The 17,726-nt window shown below is 46.8% G+C and overlaps 1 protein-coding gene across 4 annotated transcripts in view; it reads left to right on the top strand.

Annotated features, from left to right (window-relative positions):
- The window catches only part of LGALS8 (galectin 8), a 426,674-nt gene that overhangs the window by 150,103 nt on the left and 258,845 nt on the right, over positions 1–17,726 (top strand). For 3 of the 4 annotated variants that reach the window (XM_078648605.1, XM_078648604.1, XM_078648606.1), the window contains one exon: positions 297–385. The exons of the other annotated variant lie outside the window; for it this stretch is intronic. In XM_078648605.1, coding sequence (XP_078504731.1) covers positions 297–385 — 89 coding nt within the window. The remainder of the gene's footprint in view (positions 1–296; positions 386–17,726) is intronic. 4 annotated transcript variants of the gene reach the window in all.

Genomic DNA, 17,726 nt, shown 5'->3' with positions numbered 1-17,726 from the left:
TTTTTTTTTTTTACTAAACACGCAGAACATGCTTCAGATGAACATCATACAGAGTCCTTGCTTTTTAACAATCCGAGCTTTGCAATCTCATAAACAGAATTTCTTCCGTGAATTCACTGCAATATTCATATTTTGGAGCCATTGTAAGTTGATGTTAGTGGTCTGTGTTTTGTGAAAGCTACTGATTTGCACTGAATATTGTAGTAATTTGTAGTTTCATATAGAGGTTTTGTTAAAACAAATTGATTTTGTGAAAAATCCCAATTTCCTTCTCAAATTGCTCTCACCTTCCCTAGGGGGTTCCATTTGCTATGTCAATTCCAGGGGGCCTTCAAGCTGGACACATGGTTGCTATCCATGGGACTGTTCCTGATAATGCTGACAGGTATGTTCTCAATGCACAGCATTCAAAGACCAATTTTCCATCATATTCTAGGACTTTGCAATATTACGCGAGAGTTTTTTAAATCATAGTAGAGTAGTCATCTTGTGCACCAGAACAATCTTCGTACCCCGTTTTGTAACTAAAAAGTAATCCATGTTTAATCAACTGCTAGTAAAATGTGGAAATCCTCACTTGTTTGCACAGGAATTCAAATTACATGTTCTGCACAAACAATGCACGTCCCCGATAAACTTTTTTTTTTTTTTTTACTTTATTTTCAAATTTTATCATACAGGCATTGTGGCGATGGTACGTTACAGATCATAGCATTGACATGGACAAGGTATAAATGTGACAAAGCAAACCTGATGCATTCACGTGCAAAAATGAAAGAGCGAGGCGCACCATGGTCATACATTGGAGACAAACATTTCTCGCAAAACCCCCTACAACCTTGCAAATCATGGCGGAAGGAGACAACAGCATACACGATTTTGGAAAAAAGGGGTGGTGATGGACAGAGTTTCTGAATGATGCAGAATACTCTTACCAAGTCAAGAGATCATGGTTTTAATCCACCACCTGTTTTTTAGCTCATTGCACCATCCCATCTCAGAACCTGGCTATATGCAAATTAGTCTGTTCCTGTCCCAGTGCATGATGGGAACAGGGCAAACCAAACTACCAAGCCAATTCTTATACTGGGAAGGAAACAAGCTCCCGGGTACTGGTTTCTGGCATCACAGCCTTCGTCGGCCCAGTTTGCTTGAATCCTGATGGTGCAATGAGCAAGGGACTCACGTCTGAGTATACCCTCCCACACATAGTGTGGATAAAATCGATTTTGGAAAAAAGGGGTGGTGATGGACAGAGTTTCTGAATGATGCAGAATACTCTTACCAAGTCAAGAGATCATGGTTTTAATCCACCACCTGTTTTTTAGCTCATTGCACCATCCCAGCTCAGAACCTGGCTATATGCAAATTAGTCTGTTCCTGTCCCAGTGCATGATGGGAACAGGGCAAACCAAACTACCAAGCCAATTCTTATACTGGGAAGGAAACAAGCTCCCGGGGACCGGTTTCTGTCATCACAGCCTTCGTCGGCCCGGTTTGCTTGAATCCTGATGGTGCAATGAGCAAGGGACTCACGTCTGAGTATACCCTCCCACACATAGTGTGGATAAAATCGATTTTGGAAAAAAGGGGTGGTGATGGACAGAGTTTCTGAATGATGCAGAATACTCTTACCAAGTCAAGAGATCATGGTTTTAATCCACCACCTGTTTTTTAGCTCATTGCACCATCCCAGCTCAGAACCTGGCTATATGCAAATTAGTCTGTTCCTGTCCCAGTGCATGATGGGAACAGGGCAAACCAAACTACCAAGCCAATTCTTATACTGGGAAGGAAACAAGCTCCCGGGGACCGGTTTCTGGCATCACAGCCTTCGACAACAGCATGCACAGCAGTTAAAAACAACCAAGCAACCGTGAAGGATCAATGACCATAATCAACGATAGACACTACCCCTAATGTGTAGTCAAGAGTGGACACTTAACCCACCCCCTCCGGGACTATTCCACTGGCCACTTGAGACCCCTGAGCCGACCTGTGTCTGGCAATGTAATCTCTATATGGACCCCATATGTCCACTGGTCTGCACCAGCTAGGGATTAATGTGGAAAACTCTTTTACAATTCATTACATTACAAAAGGCCAGACTCCTGAGCCATGCCTGCAGAGTGGGGACACTTCTACTACCCTACAACAACGCGATTTCCCGTTTGGCCAATAGGAAGCCCAATGCAGCCAGCCTTCTGATCTTCCGAGGGAAATTGGACACATAACCCAACAGTGCAATCTCAGGAGTGGCTAAGAGCTGCATGGATAGCATGTCTCCCAGAGCAGAGTGGACCTGAGTCCAGTACTGATGTATCCTAGGACATGTCCACATGAGGTGAGCAAAATCACAAAAGGAGCCAAGCATTTCTGGCAATGATGGGGCCTGGTGTGATCTATTCTATGGGAGCGAGCGGGAGTATGATACATTCTACGAAGGAACTTAAAATGGAGAAGCTTGTGTCTGCTGTTCAATGAGACCTCCTTAGTAGCTCTGCAACACTGCTCCCACTGAACGTCGGTAATGGGTTTACCCAGATCCCCCTCCCACGCCGCCCACACCCTAGCGTCAGACACTGGCCGGAGCGCACAGCACTGTTTGTATATCCTTGAAACCAAGTGTGCACCAGTAGGGCTCTGTATCAGCAATGTCAGTGGTGGGGTCGGGTCAGGGGTGGAAGGGAAGGAAGGGAAAGTGGCCCTAAGTATGGAGCGAATACGCATCATAACAAACGTGTCCATAAAGAGCGGTCACTGAATCGGGCCTCCTCCGATATCGAAAAGGCGTGACCCTCCGGGAATAAATCACCGAGGGTGCGAATGTGAAATTTCTCCAGGGTGCATTGGACCAAGGTTTCCCCTGTTATTGGGAGCAAAGAAGGGTTAGGCAGAGGCAACTCCGGCGAGTACAACGAATCCAGTCCCAGCAACCTACGCAATCTGTTCCATGCCCAACATGCACATCTCGCGGATCTCGGGGGAATCTAGTAGGGAGGATAGTCAGAAGCTGGTGCGGAAGTACCAGATCTGCCTCCGGTTTCAGGGATGGCACGCGTGCTTCCGGATGAAACCATACATGCGCGTAGCAACATTGTGCAACCAGATAGTACACATAAAAATCCGGAACCCCCCCCCCCCTAGAGTCAGGGTCTGCCAGGGGACGCGAGTGGTCTTGTCCCCCCACACGAGTCGTAACAATAACGTGCGCAGCTGCGAAAAAAAAGTCTTTGTCAGGGGGATAGGGATATTAGTAAAAAGGTAGAGAAACCGGGGAAAGACCACCATTTTAATTATGGCAACTCTCCCAGCCATAGACAGCGAAAGACGTAGCCATTTCACAATCTGGGACTCCAGCGAGCTAACCGTCCTGCCGTAGTTAAGTCGAATCATAGTAGCCGTGTCAAGATGAACATGCACACCAATATACTTGACCGCGTCGCTGCACCACTCCAACGGAAACTCGCAAGCCCAGACAGTCGTGCTAGCAGTGAGAGGGAAAATAACTTGTGCCAGTTAATGCTGAGTCCAGAAAATTTGCTGAACCTAATGATTTCCAAAATCAGGGGTTCAAGATTGATATGGGGCATCCGAACATAGAGAACGGTATCATCAGCATACAGTGTGACTAAGAGGGGGCCCGTACGAAACTGAAGGCCACGGTGCAAGTGTTTCTCCTGAAATTGGCGCACCAAAGGAGCCATGGCCAAAATAAAAAGTAGCGGGGAAAGAGTACACCCCTGCCTAGTGCAACGAGACAAAGTGAAGGGGACTGAGAGAGTGCCGTTCAGGCGTAGTCTGGCAGTGGGCCTGGTATACAGAAGTGCCACCGTAGAGACGAAGCATTCCGGCATGCCCATGCGGCGCATAACAGACAGAAAAAAGGCCCATTTGAGGGAGTCAAACGCTTTTTCAGCGTCCAGGAGTATAGCGGCAGCAGGTGTGGAGGGGTCAATCCTATGCAAGACAGTGTACAAGGTCATCAAATTAAGGGAGGTGGATCTATGTGGAACGAAGCCTGATTGTACCGGTGAAATTATAGATTCCATCAATAAGGACAGTCGAATGGCTATGACTTTGGCCAAGATTTTATAGTCTAGGTTCAACAAAGACAGCGGCCGGTAAGTGCCACACAATTTAGGATCCTTCCCAGGTTTGGGAAGGAGAATAATGACCACTTCCGTACATGTCGGGGGGAGGATGCCCACCTCCAGCGCATACACCTCCACTAGCCGCGGAACCAGGATGTCCTTATAAGCCTTATCAAAATCGTCCGAAAACCCATCCAGTCCGGGTGCCGAAGAGCTTCGTAGAGCATCGATGGCCTCCACAATACTGTCTGTGGTAATGGGGACTGACAGAAAGTCCTGCATGTAACGTTCTAAATATACTAATGCGATTTCCGCCAGGTAATCCCCCTGCTCCCGTAGATCCCCAGTAAGCCTGGAAGTATAGAGCGTCTTATAATAGGAAAGGAAATGGCCGCAAATATCCGGGGTAGAATACCGTGGGACATCGTCAGGGCCAGTCATTTCAGTGATGTATGCGGAGTCTCGCGGGGGGCGTAAAGTATTTGCTAACAATTTACCGGACGCTCGCCCTCTCCATATCGCAGCGCCACATGTTGCTTACTGAAGAACAGCAACTCACGTTCCGCCGCCTCTCTAAAGTCAAGCAGCAATGCTAACTGTCTAACCTCCCCAGTGGCAGATGTCGCGGCAAGCAGTTCGCGGTCTAAAGCAGAGATATCCTTTTCAATGCGGTTCAGAGTGGATCGGAGATCTCGCAGGACTCAAGTGCGCTTGGCAATGCAGATTCCTCTAATATATGCCTTAAAGCCGCCAACGTGTCTACTGACCCAGTCTTGATGTCAAAGTAATCTACAATCGCTTGCCTAACCTCCTCATTAAAAACCAAATCTAACAACGCGCTTCCTGGGAACCGCCACTGCCTCTCGTAACCCCCGCTCTGGGAACACTCAGCCTTAACACCACTGGAGAGTGGTCCGAGAGTGTGCGGGGGAGGGTAAGGATACCATCCAGCCAGCCCGCCACCCCGGGAGAGACCAACCAATAATCTATCCTGGTCCTGGTGTTATGAAACCCCGAGTAGTGTGAGAAGTCCGGAAGGTGTGCATGCATCTGGAGCTCAACGTCTATCAGGGAAAAATGAACACATATGTCCTTGAGGGCTTGCCGGACACTGGGCTTCATATCGGGAGAAGTGGCGGTGATGTCCCTAACTGGGTCTAGTAGTAGATTGAAGTCACCCCCTAGGATCAATAGCCCGGGGTCAAGGGATAGGAGACGAACCTGCAAGTCATGAAAAAAAGCGGGGGAGTCCACATTAGGGCCATAAACCCCAACCAAAGTAACCTTATGCCCCACCAAGGAGGCAGTGACGATCAGGGTGCGGCCTTCAGTGTCCAGTAATGTGTTATACAGAGCAAAAGGGACTCGCCTGTGTATGAAGATTGCAATCCCCCGAGCATAGCGACTCTAATTGGGAAAAAAAACAATGAGAACCCCAACTTGCCGCAACCGAAGTGTGGTCCGAAGACGACAAATGCGTTTCCTGCATAAAAACAATATCTGTGTTATATCGTACAATATAATGGAGGACTTGCCTACGTTTCCTAGTGTTGTTTAGGCCTTGGATGTTCCATGTCATCAGCGACAGCCCGGAAGGACCGGGCACATTCCCTAACTTAACCATTGAAACATCGTAGCAGCAAACGTGTCACAATGCTTGCCTGAGTCATGCCATACCATCACAACTGGATCTAATATACTGCCAAAACCATAAGAACTGTACCAACAATCCCCCCCTCCCACCACCCAGCTTCTTGTAAACCCCAAAGAGGCAATCCCCAAAATAACTAGACAAGTGCGTGTACAATGCAACAAGTAAGATATCTATAGAAGCAAAGGGCCCACATAGCAAATCAACAATGCTAAATAAAGGCACTATGGTATTCACCATAGGGCATGGCAACGCCACGCCAGCCGGGCAATAGAACAAAGAACATCATTGCATTGAAGAGAAAGATGAGTGAACATTTTACGTTCAGCAGAACACAGTGAAATACTAAGAAAAATCAATCAGCCAGTCCCGGATAGGGAGAAAAGCTCAACACTGTTCTGGGAATTCTCCTGCGGCGGGGAAGCAGATCTCGGCACACCAGATGCCCCTGCCCGGTTCTTTTTGTATTCCTGGCAGAATTCCTGCGCTTCAGTCAGAGTGTCAGACATCCGTAACCTGCCGTCTACATCCACCTTTTACCTTGCCGGATACAGCATGCCATACCTGAGACCCAGGTTTTTCAAAGCAGCCTTGACCACCTGGTATTTACGCCTTGCCTCCTGCACCATGACGGTAAAATCCGGGAAGAAATCCAGTTTATTACCCTACCACTGGACGTCTCCCAAGTCCCGAGCAGCGCAGAGAGCGGCATCTCTGTCTCTGAAATTCATGAGCCTGGCAATGATGGGCCACGGGGAAGGCCCGGCCGGGGTCGAGGCCCCAGCGACCTGTGGGCGTGCTCAACCATGAAGCCCGGCGTGAACGTTTCCCTGCCGAATAGTTCCACCAGAAGTTGTTCCACAAAAGTGTCCATCCGGCCAGTTGCTGTCGTCTCCGGAACTCCAATGATACGGACGTTGTTGCGGCGACTGCGGGCCTCCAAGTCCTTGTTCTTGATACCCACGTCCTTGAGGATCTTTTCCATCCTATCCAGCCGCTTCAAGGAGGATGCAGCTCCGTCCTCGACGTCCGACACTCTCGCCTCAACGACATCCAGTCGCCGATCATGCGCTTGAATTTTAGACCCCATGTCAGCCAGCTTTTTGTCCAGTTCATCAAACCGGCCATCTAATGCCTTGAACCCGGCTCTCATTTCGGCTAACATGGCCGTGGATAGGGAGGCTGGGTCTTCAACATCGTGAGGGACCGCAGCCTCATCTGACTGACCGGTAGGGACATCCGACAGGGTGCCAGCGGCTTTGTCGAACTGCAGTTTACTTTGCTTTTGGTCCTTCTTCACCATCTTGCCAAGAGAGAAAAGGGGTCTGACGATGAAAGAGCACAGAAGACGGAGGAGTTATCGCCAATCAAGCGGTGTGATGACAGCTGAACTGCCAGGCCACAATGTGTATTAGGGCCAAACACCGCGAATCAGCATGCACAATGACAGCAGACAGCAAGTGGAGCAAGGAGAAGTCCCCGAACAGCAGAGATAGGAGAAACCTTTGCGACCAGCACAGTGGTGGGCTCGGACGTTAGTAGGGCTCCAGGTCTGCACGGCAAGTGCGCTGTGTGAAATCACGCAAGGCTCTGTGATGACGGAAACCGTGGTAGGCCTAGGTCACAGTGCGACAGCAGGTACCCAGACTGAAGCGGGGTTTCAGGGCAGCAAGCGTTCCCAATATTGCTCCTGCAGAGGGTAAATTGGAGCCAACAGCTCGAGGCAAATCAAAGGGATGACACCCAGGACGGGCATGCACAATAACTTCAGGCAGCAAGTGAAGCAAGGAGACGTACCCGAACAGCAGCGAGGGGAGAAACCTTTGCAACCAGCACAGGGATGGGTTCAGGCGATAGAAGGGCCGCAGGTCTTCATGGCAGGAGTGACGTTGAAAATCGCGCCAGGCGCGACGGCGCCGGTAACTGTAGTGGGCCTAGGACACAGTTTAACAGTAGACACCCAATCTGAAGTGGGGACCCAGGGCAGCCAGCAGCTCCAGCGTTTCCTCAGCACTGTGTAACTCAGAGCCAACAACTCGGTGCAAATCATAAAGAAGACTCCCATGGCCGGCCTCCACAGCTCACAGGCCATCATGCACACAGGAGGGGCCGGGGAGGGGGAGCCAACACACCCAACAACACCAGCACCGCCGCCGCCCCGTCAAGGCATCGGGGCCTCCCCACCAACCCAACCCCCTACCCGGCCAAACCAGGTACGACAGGCCCCGGCTTAGGACCGCCCACAAGGCCGCAATGCCCAGTGAGGGTACCGCCGGCGGCGAGGCCAGGCCGGAGGAATGGCAGGGGGGGAGGGAAGAGGAAAGCCCACAAGCGGAAAAGTCAGGAAGCGGCAGGCAGCGACAGGGCGAGCATCGGGGCAGAACTCACCAACCCGACGGCCACGGTCTCCATCGGCAATGCAGGCCGCTAGGTCGCGCCAGCCTTCCTCGCCGGTCCACGTTGCAGCCGTCCTGGGGAAAATGGTGCACCGCCACAGGCATCCGATGCAGCTCTACATGTTCCGGGACCTGCAGTAAGGTGTCCGCTGCGTTAACGGAGCTAGTAAACAGGCGCGGTGCGTCCATTGGGGCGTAGGGGCGTAGCCCCACGCCCCACTAAGCCCCACTAAAATTATTTTTATAATTATAATTATTATAAATTATATTATATTATATTATTATTATAATAATTATTTTTTGTAAAATAAAAATTGATCGCGAGCGTTACAGGAGGCACGGCACCTGACTTTTCCGGAGTGCGCAGGGGGAGGGGTTGGGGGGGGCTGGGCCTGCTGCAGCTTGAGTGACAGTCCACTCAGCTGCAGCAGTACTGCGCAAGTAAATTTCAGTCTAGCACCTAGCGCAAGCATGCGCAGATGCAGCCCCTGCTGAAGTTCCCCTACAGAGAGTACCAGGGGGCGGGCCGCAGCCCCCGGGGTTTCAAAGGGAGAAAGGGCGAGCAGTCTGGTGCCCTCCTAGCCGCCAGGATTGGCTGGTCCAGTGCAGGCCAATCACTGTCTGACTTTGACTCCCGCCCCTGTGACGTTAGCCTGGCGTGCGCAGGCAGCAGCAGACCGTGTGTGACTCCCCCCGCCTCACCGTCACCGGCGTCACACTAGTACAGGTAAGGAAAGTTTACATTTTGTCTCTTTCCATGTTGTGTACAGTGTAAATTAAATAATTCATCTGCCAGCCTCAGCCTGGGTTTCAGGACAAACCCCCGTGGCCCGTTCACACCACAGGCCGGTAAGAAAGTCTCGGCGATCAGAATCATGTCTGTGACAGTGTTCCAGAATCCAGAGTCAAAACCGTCATGGTAGACTGCAAGCACGTGGATATAATGCAAGGTATAAATATGACATAGCCTCCGGAGCACCACATTTGCATGAAGTTTTAACGTTTGCACAGTCCTGATTCTTGCTTGTTGGGGGCGCAGCTTATGCCAGGGAAGTAAGTGCAACAGACATGTGCGCTCTGAAGCCCATCCATGCTAGTGCAGCTGATGCCTTCTGGGCTAAGTTGGCATGATGCATGTATTCACCTTTTAGGGCCCCTTCATCGACACCCCAGGCCCTGAGTGCAGGCGCCGCCTCCCTTTGAATGTTCAGGGCTCAGGAGGGGTCCTTGCAGGGCAGATACCAAATGCCATCCATGTCCGTGGGCGCCACAGGAGTCTCCGGCCGCCTAGACCAGGGAGAGGGGCTCTATCCTGGCAATGAAGAAAACAGAGTCAGAGGGAAACTGGACAAACGTGTTCTGACCAGCCCCTCGTCCTGCTTTAGTCATGTGCCACAATGACTGCGTCACCTTTTCAAGCCGGGCATGTTCTCCTCGCTGCTTTTGAGGCCATAATGATATCATGCATGTTTAGCCTGATGCATGGTGTGACAACCCGTTAGGGCGAGCATCGAAATGGAAAACAGCAGTTTCCTGTTTTCTGCGCCTACAATTGTTCACATTAGAATTTCAGCGCATCAGAGTCCTTCTCTAGTGAGCAAAGTATTAAAACAAGACACTTGTGACAGCAGCATTTGTGACTGCAGTGCTGATAGGCAAGTGCCCTTTTCAACCTTGCAACAATTTCTTTTGGGAAATTAATCTCTGACTTCGAAACATCTTGAGTTTTCATTCATAGGACAAAAGGAGTTTATTTTCTGGGGGCAACAAACATTCTTGCCTGGGCTTGCCGATTGTCGGCAGCGGTTTTGAATCGGATTGCAATTGCACTATATCGTGCACTGTTATGCATCCATCCGACCATTGGTTCAACAGCGCAGTATGTACACTACCGGGACCATTGACGCAGGAATATTCACGGTGCTCCTTAAACTAGCACTTGGAAAAGTTCTCCTACTGTGATGTAGGTCTCACCGTCTGATTTTCACACAATTATTTTGAAAGTAACTCGTATTGTTGTTGCCAATGGGCGCTCAATAAATAATTATGTGATTTAAGAGAGAGGGCAGTGAGAAATATAAATCCTATTTAACGTAAAGATTAATAGAGAAGAAATATGAAACTAGATGAGAGATGCTAGGGGTAGTAAGGGGGGGATTTGTGGTGGGAAATGTGCAAAGGATATGAAGGAATGGTTTTAGGAGCTCGTTCAAATAAGTGTTGTGACAGCTACCACATGACATCCCCCAAAAGCCACACAGGTAAAAAGAGATACTGAATGAGGACCAATAAACCATCCAATCCTTTGTAACAGACGCCTTGTACTTCAGGCCTGCTGGCCTCTTCAGTTTGAATTGGATCTATCTTACTCGTGAGCTGGCTGCACATCACCTTACGAATCAGCAAGTGATTAGTGACCATGACCTTGCGCTTTTCAGTCTCTGGTTCAGGGACAAGCAAAACGTCATCTGATGAGGCTTGTCAGGCAGGACTTTAAGTGGGATGAAAAACAGGTCTCTCAAAGCAGTGTGGCTGATGTAATTAATTGTGTGCTTTAAAAACATGAAAGCTATACATCTGTGCTTAGCATAGTGTGCTGCCCAACTGGTATTTTGCTGGTTCTGTCATTGTATCCAGATATATAGTGCAACAAGTTACATTACGCCTACAACAAGCTATTGGCTTTGTCAATTGAAAAATGCATTGTTTTGGCCTTTCGTTTTCCAAATTTTTCCCAACTCCCTTAGCAGTGGTCTGCTTGCTCGGTGCTCTTGCTCGTTATGCTCCTTATGGGGGCTGGTCTGCCAAAATTTGCCAGGGCTGCTTTCAGTTCCCAGTCCGGCCCTGGCACAGTTCATGGTGTGTGAAGAAATATGTCAGCAGTTTTAACCTCAGATCCATAATGTTGCAAAAAGATGGAAGTTTGCACTATGTGCTTTATTATGTGGAGGCTCAGTGGGTTAATGCACGTACTCAAATGGTCTGTGTTTGACCTCATGGTCACAGGTTCCAATCCTGGGTCTCCAGTCAGCCTTTCATCCTCCAGAGGTCCGCAAAATGAGTACCATTGAATTGGGTAACTTTAATCATCTGTTATTTCAGCTCCAAGATACCCTTCCGTTACGTTACCACGAGGTGTAGATTGATTAGACTAAATGTATAACAGCACTAATATAACGAAGTTGAGGGGGGTCATTGTTCACACCAAGGAAACAAACAAAGTTGATGGTTATTATAATCCTGAAAGAGCGAGGGGGAGTGGGAGTCGGTTGGCACGCCCACTTGCATTGTCAGCATATAAACCCCCACCCCCTTCCCAAAACTGCAGCCCCTGTTCCTCTTCTCTGCATTAGGAGAGTACACAAGGGAGATTGAAGTCCGAGCGGGTCATATTTTGAGGTGTAGGATGATGAGTGTGCCAGACTGGGACCTTCTGTGTTCAGGTATCAGGATAGAAACACGCAACACGTGAAATGGAAAATTACACCAGAGACTGGGGCCACACAAAAATATATGATCAGCAAAATAATCAGCGAGTTAACGTTGCATTTTTTTTTATTTGCCCTTGCACAATCGACATGACAAAACCTTGCTCTCCAATGTGCATGAATTCCAAAAAACAACCTCCCTGATTTTCCACAAACTTGTGCCTCTGCTAGACTTAATTATTATTCCTTTTAGTAATACAGGGTCCTATTTGAGGGAGTGTAGGACCAAGGGAATGCAGCCTTGTATTGTGGGGGATGCAGCAGGGCTTTATTTAAAGACCGCTGTGGAAGGGGATTGGCGGAGGGAGTGATTGGAGGTATGTGTTGGTGGGATAGGTCTCTAGGAGGGCTGTGTAGGGCTTGGCGGGATGTATATAGAGGGGATTTGGATGGGGTTTGGGCAGTGGAGCTATAAGAAATGTGTTGGGGCGGGGGGAAGGATTGGCTAGGGATGTGTTTGAAGCGTGCTGTGGAAGTACTGGGTTGACAGAATTTGCGTTCTGGGAGAGTTTTATTGAGAGGTGTTGGTGCTATGGGAGGGATTTGTTCACAGGGTAGATTATGGGACGGTTGATGCAGGAGACCTGTACAGGGCAGAGTGGACACTGAAGTATTCTTTTTGAGAGGAGCTAAGGATTTAGTAGCCGACGGCATATAGTCAACAAGGAAAAGCGGGGATGTTTTTACTTTTTTTAATCCATTGTTTAATGTATACATTTAGAGAGGAAAATGACTTTTTTATTCTTGAAAGGAGTAGAAGAGGGCAATGGATTTGTCAATGGTTTAGTGTCTTGTCCAGAGCATTCAGAGATAGATGCCACGTTTGCACACTGTACAAGACACTTAAGTGAATGTTTTATGGATCCTTTACCCATCATAAGGACTTGGAATGTGCATTCCGTGGCTCCCAAGGGGTAGTGGAAGTGACCTGCCACCCTTTGACCCCTAATGACTTGGAAGGATTGATTCTGCTCTCTGCCATCAGCCAGCAAAAGCCTACTCTTTGCTTGAGGAAGGAATGGAAACCATAGAAGAGCATGCGGGGTACTTGAAGTCCTGTTTACTTCGGTTTCGCCTGAGACAAGGCATGCACTGTTGCCGAAATATTTTGTTAACAAATTACTCACCATTGATTGGCTTCCACTTTCCCGTGCTGCTGTGCAACATTCTTTCAGTTGAAAAAAACACAATGACTCCAACTCTGGCCTAGTCATAGCATCTTTTTAGGTCAAGCCTCTATTCAAGTATGGCGTTGAAGCTCTGCCCACTCTCTGCCCATATTTTTCATTGGCTTGTCATTGTCCTTTGTAAATGCTGGCTTCAGATTCGTTAATAGGCTTGTTAGTCCCTCCAGTACCGCCTTGTCTTCATTTTTAACCTCCCATGAGGACTGACCCTTTTACTTCTTTTACACAGTACGTCTTATTTAGTCTGTAAGGACTATTTTCTTTAATGAGTTTCTCCTACTGCAGGCACGACCTAGCCTCCTGCAACATTCAGAGCGCCATGCGCGCTTTCACTTTCCAAGCAGCCCGGCACAACGGCAGCCGCTTCTTTGAAATTAAATATGTCTCACATTTGCAAAAATTTGAGCTATTGGCATTGTAAATGACAATGGCTTTTATTTATGTGTCAATTATCAAAACAGATAAATAAAAAGCATTGTCATTTACAATGCCTACAGCTTAAACTCTCGCCAATGCAAGACCTATTGCATTACAAATGCTTGTTTTTTCTTGACCTCAAGCCATGTTGCACAGCAGCTATGCAACCAGCCTAAATAAAAAATGAGGTTAGATCTTGCATAGGTGAGACATATTGGCTTTGCCAATGCCTGTTCTGCTGCTTTCATTTTGCCAGGAACCAGGGGTAGCATTGGCACTGAGGAGTAACCAAGGGCACACTGGGCTGCGTACATGGCAACATTTTGAAGCTGTAAAGTGGGAGTGTTTGGGAAAAAGAGGGATGCATTTTCCACACTGACCTATTGAAGCAAAGGCAATTTTAGGCAGGAGACGCTAAAATAAGGAGTTGTGCATTTGAGGTGGCTGGAAGTCATTAGGTCACTTTCTGCAGCTTGGATCGTGAGAATAACGTGTGCTGGTCCTGTTTCTAGCTACATCTTACAGCAGTGGTGGTTTTGACTGTTGCTGGTGGCGCGCAGCTTGCCCCCACTGTTAGTGGTCTGCACATTATGCCAAGTCACCTGTTGGCTTATGTTATATTTACATATCGATAAAAGGCAGTTTGAAAACTGTAAGGAATGCATCAAAATAATTGGTTCAATGTCATTTGCGAAACCATGCATCCAACTGCATTGTCACGCAGGTCAGACTTGGGAACGAATGTCCAATTCAAATTGACATGGTTTGCGTTCAGGAGTCCTCGGTGTTCTGCATGTTTTTTCAAGGGAAATATCGTTGCTTATATTTCCGAGTGTTAATGCAAAGAATGACAGCACCTCGCAGCGAGCACCCAAGAGTATTGGGTAAATATGCACGCACGATCTGTGATGGTATTGAAAATGATTTGTCCTTTTTTCCTGCAACTACTTCTGCAGTTTCACATACTGGTGTTTTTCATTGCCTCACATCACGATTCACTTCATGCTGAGGAGTGCACTACATCATGCTCACTCATGCAACCAGACAGACGCATTCTGAACAATTCCCATCTGCAGAATGGATTTGCATTTGTGTTTGGACGTCTGCGGGCTATTGATGAATCTTTCAGCCGTTGATCGGTTTATTTGTGTGTGTTGGTTGCTACTGACTTTCAGCTGGAAAGTAAACAGCAGCCGCAGCTTGCATCAATTATCTGCGCAGATTGTTTACTCTCCATAGAGGACAGGGTTATGGGAACAACTTTGAATTTCCCTTTAATCTACATTATACCTCTGGCTGTGTGTGTGAATGCGTGTATGCATGTGAGTGTAGATTCTGTTTTCTATTTTTATATATTTGTATTAAAACACCCCATGTACCCTTCCAAACACCCCTCTCCTGTCCCGTACCCTTGCCTGCTTCAGACTAGTTTTGTAATTTGCATCTAGTAATAATTCCAGTGGCCCTGGCTATAGCAGAGTGCAAAGTCATCCAGGAGATGGATTCTTGGGAGACAATATATCCAATTAATTGGTGGGTCTGACACGCGCTTTTGATTAAATGCTGAATCCAAAAATGTGTCTTATACCATGCAAGGTAATTATTGTGCATAATGTACTGTGTTTACGGTTGAAAAGGCTGTCTTTTGTTCCCCTAGGAGGTGCTTTTAGTGTTTGGCTTGTTTTTGTCCCATGGGCCTTCCATTTGGCCACATAGGTTCCCCAGGGTGGCCCTTTGGCAGCTCTAAGCCCCATCTGCCTGACACTCTTGCAGTTTTGACTCAGTCATAAATTGACTCCAACACAAGGCCCAGGTTACTCCCTGCGATCATTTAGTTAACAGCGTGGAACTAGGAAGACTGAGAGAGCCCTGTATTATTATTATTATTATTATTAATGGTTTTTATTGGGCGCAGACATATCACCCTGTTGGATCTCATGGCGCTGTTATGTATGACATTGATTGTTGGAATAAATTTGGAATGAATGACAACAAATGGTTCAGGACGGCATTTGTTTTAGCACTTTGGGAAAGCTGATAATCTAAATCATTGCGACTGACATGCCTTTATTTAATTGCCTCAAGCTGTGCATGGTGCGAGCGTGAGCCACACTGTTAAAACATGGTATTTCAAGCTGGTATTTATTTTCGAGGTGGACTCGGTGTGCCCATAACTTTTAGCGTGATCTTTGTGTGCACCATGTAGCCGGTTCTTGCCACCGAGATACACATATTTAATGCAAGTGGGTGTCTTTGCCATTCAGGAGTCAGACATCAATTAAGAGGAAGTTGGCAGGTTTTGGAGGTTTTTCCAGCAGCATACATAAAATATTTGCTTCCTTTGACTCTGGTGACAGACTGCTGAGCAATGTTAAATAAATGCTTGGACTTAGGGGTTCACTTTGATGTTACGAAACTAGTGCTCATGTAAAGCCTATGTTATGCCATCTATTAATGTAATAACTGCACTTTCACAATTGCTTTATTAACCTTCCTGCTTTCTCAAATTTGCTTGAAAATGCACGTTTTTTCTTCTTTTTTTTCAAAATTTTCTTGGGGGGGGTTATCCCCCCAAACCCCCCTTATGGGGTTCGGGCTCGCTCGCTACGCTCACTCGCTACGGTGCTGTATGAAAATCAATGCGCCCCACCACTTTCAAATGTCACCCACCGCCCCTGCTAGTAAATCAGCTTTAACGGCAACATTCCAGCCCGACCGGCAGAGCTTCAGGCTGATGCGGCCATCTCGGTCGCCTCCGTGGCCACGCCCCTCCCCGATAAACTTTAGCAAGTCAGCAAGGAAAAAATGCATTTTGTATTTTGATACATGTTAATTTAGGTACACCATATATAATTCCTCTGTGGTCTTGGCAATATTTGGAATAGAAGGTATCCACCACACCTGATAAAAACTTTGCATCTTACGGCAATTGTTTTTATCAAATGCAGTAAATGCCTCACACCATTCTGTCCCACTAGTATTGGGCTTCTTATTATTGAGGAGAGTTTGGCATGTAGTAACGGTCAGAAATGTGTAATCCTTGTGAAAGCAGCCACGGCATTAAGATTGTGCAGGGTGAGCAAGATGTTAGCATTCGATATGCACAATTAAGTTTAGTTTTTATTGTAATTCTCTATAATTTGATTTCAAGTGCTTAGCTTCTGATTTGTGGACACAATGTTGGTATGTTGTTGTGCATGTTTAGTTGGTGTTTTCTTATTATTTTTATGTTTTTTTGTTACTTTTGGGCATTGGGAGCTCATTGATCAGTGTAAGTGTTCTGCAACGTCCATACATATGTTATTTTGTGAGATGAAACATTCTGTATATGGCTGCACTGTATTACCATTTGCTCCAATTGTGTTGTCCAATTATGGGCACATGATAGTGCTGTTTGGGCTAAAGGGGTTTTCATTAGTTGGGTAACTTGTTCCTCTTTTAAGTACCCTTGCAGACTGGTTGGCAAATACATGTTTTACGTTTGGACAATGACTGCATGTGTGGTTGCTTTTTCGATGTTTACATGCTGCATGTGAAATACATAGTCAAAGCGGCCTTCCCTTACCTAAAGCACGTACTGGCAGATGCATCAAGCAAAATACCTCCCGGTAAAATAGCGAATCGGTAAAACAGGCCGATACCGAACGCAAAACCTGGAAATGCAATGCATCAACCCAAAACCCTTAAAAAATAAAGAATCAGTAAATACCTCACGCGGTAAAATACCGATTTGCATAATAGTGAATCGCTATTACCGAAATCGCAAATACCGATTCGGTATTTGCAACCTCGGTATTTGCTCTTCTTTGAAAAGGTGTCTCGCAAACGTGTTTAGCGGAAATTTAACAATTATTAGCGGTTCGGTATTAAATACCGATTCTGTTGCTGCATCGCGGTATGCGACTCCTTATTAGCGATTCCTTATTTTTCGCTAATAAGGACTCGTTTTACCGATTTTTGATGCATATACATCGTAGTTGTCTCACATGGAATGTGAGGGCCTAAATACCCAGTCAAAAGAAAGTACATCCTTAATCATATAATAAGTTACTGGGAAGACCTATTTTATCAGAAACCTAATTTAAAGGGCGAACATTCTAATTCGATTTTGAATAATTATCAGGAAGCCATGATTTCTAGGTGCTTTGAGGGTAGGTGTTACACTGTTTTGTTTCATAGACATACGAGGTACGTCTTGATGAGAATAACGTTGGAAAGTATCACAATAATTCTGAGTGACATTTATGCTCTTAATTCTGTACCTATTCACATCTTTAACAAGGATATACAGGTGTTGACGCAGAATAAAAATGTGTTTGTGAGTGATTTGATTGTAGTACAAAATACTGTATTAGGTGGATCAGTGCTCGCGTGGTAAGACAGTGCCAACCCAAATAGTGCTTTGGGATTTGGTGCTTAAATTGGCATTAAGTGCGAAATTGGTGTCATGTGCAGGAAAGATATCATACTTTACTGTACATTATTTTTGATGA

The sequence above is a fragment of the Lissotriton helveticus genome, chromosome 6 (genome assembly GCF_964261635.1).
Source record: "Lissotriton helveticus chromosome 6, aLisHel1.1, whole genome shotgun sequence".
In the NCBI taxonomy this organism is placed as follows: domain Eukaryota; kingdom Metazoa; phylum Chordata; class Amphibia; order Caudata; family Salamandridae; genus Lissotriton; species Lissotriton helveticus.
This window is presented reverse-complemented; position numbering and strand designations above follow the sequence as displayed.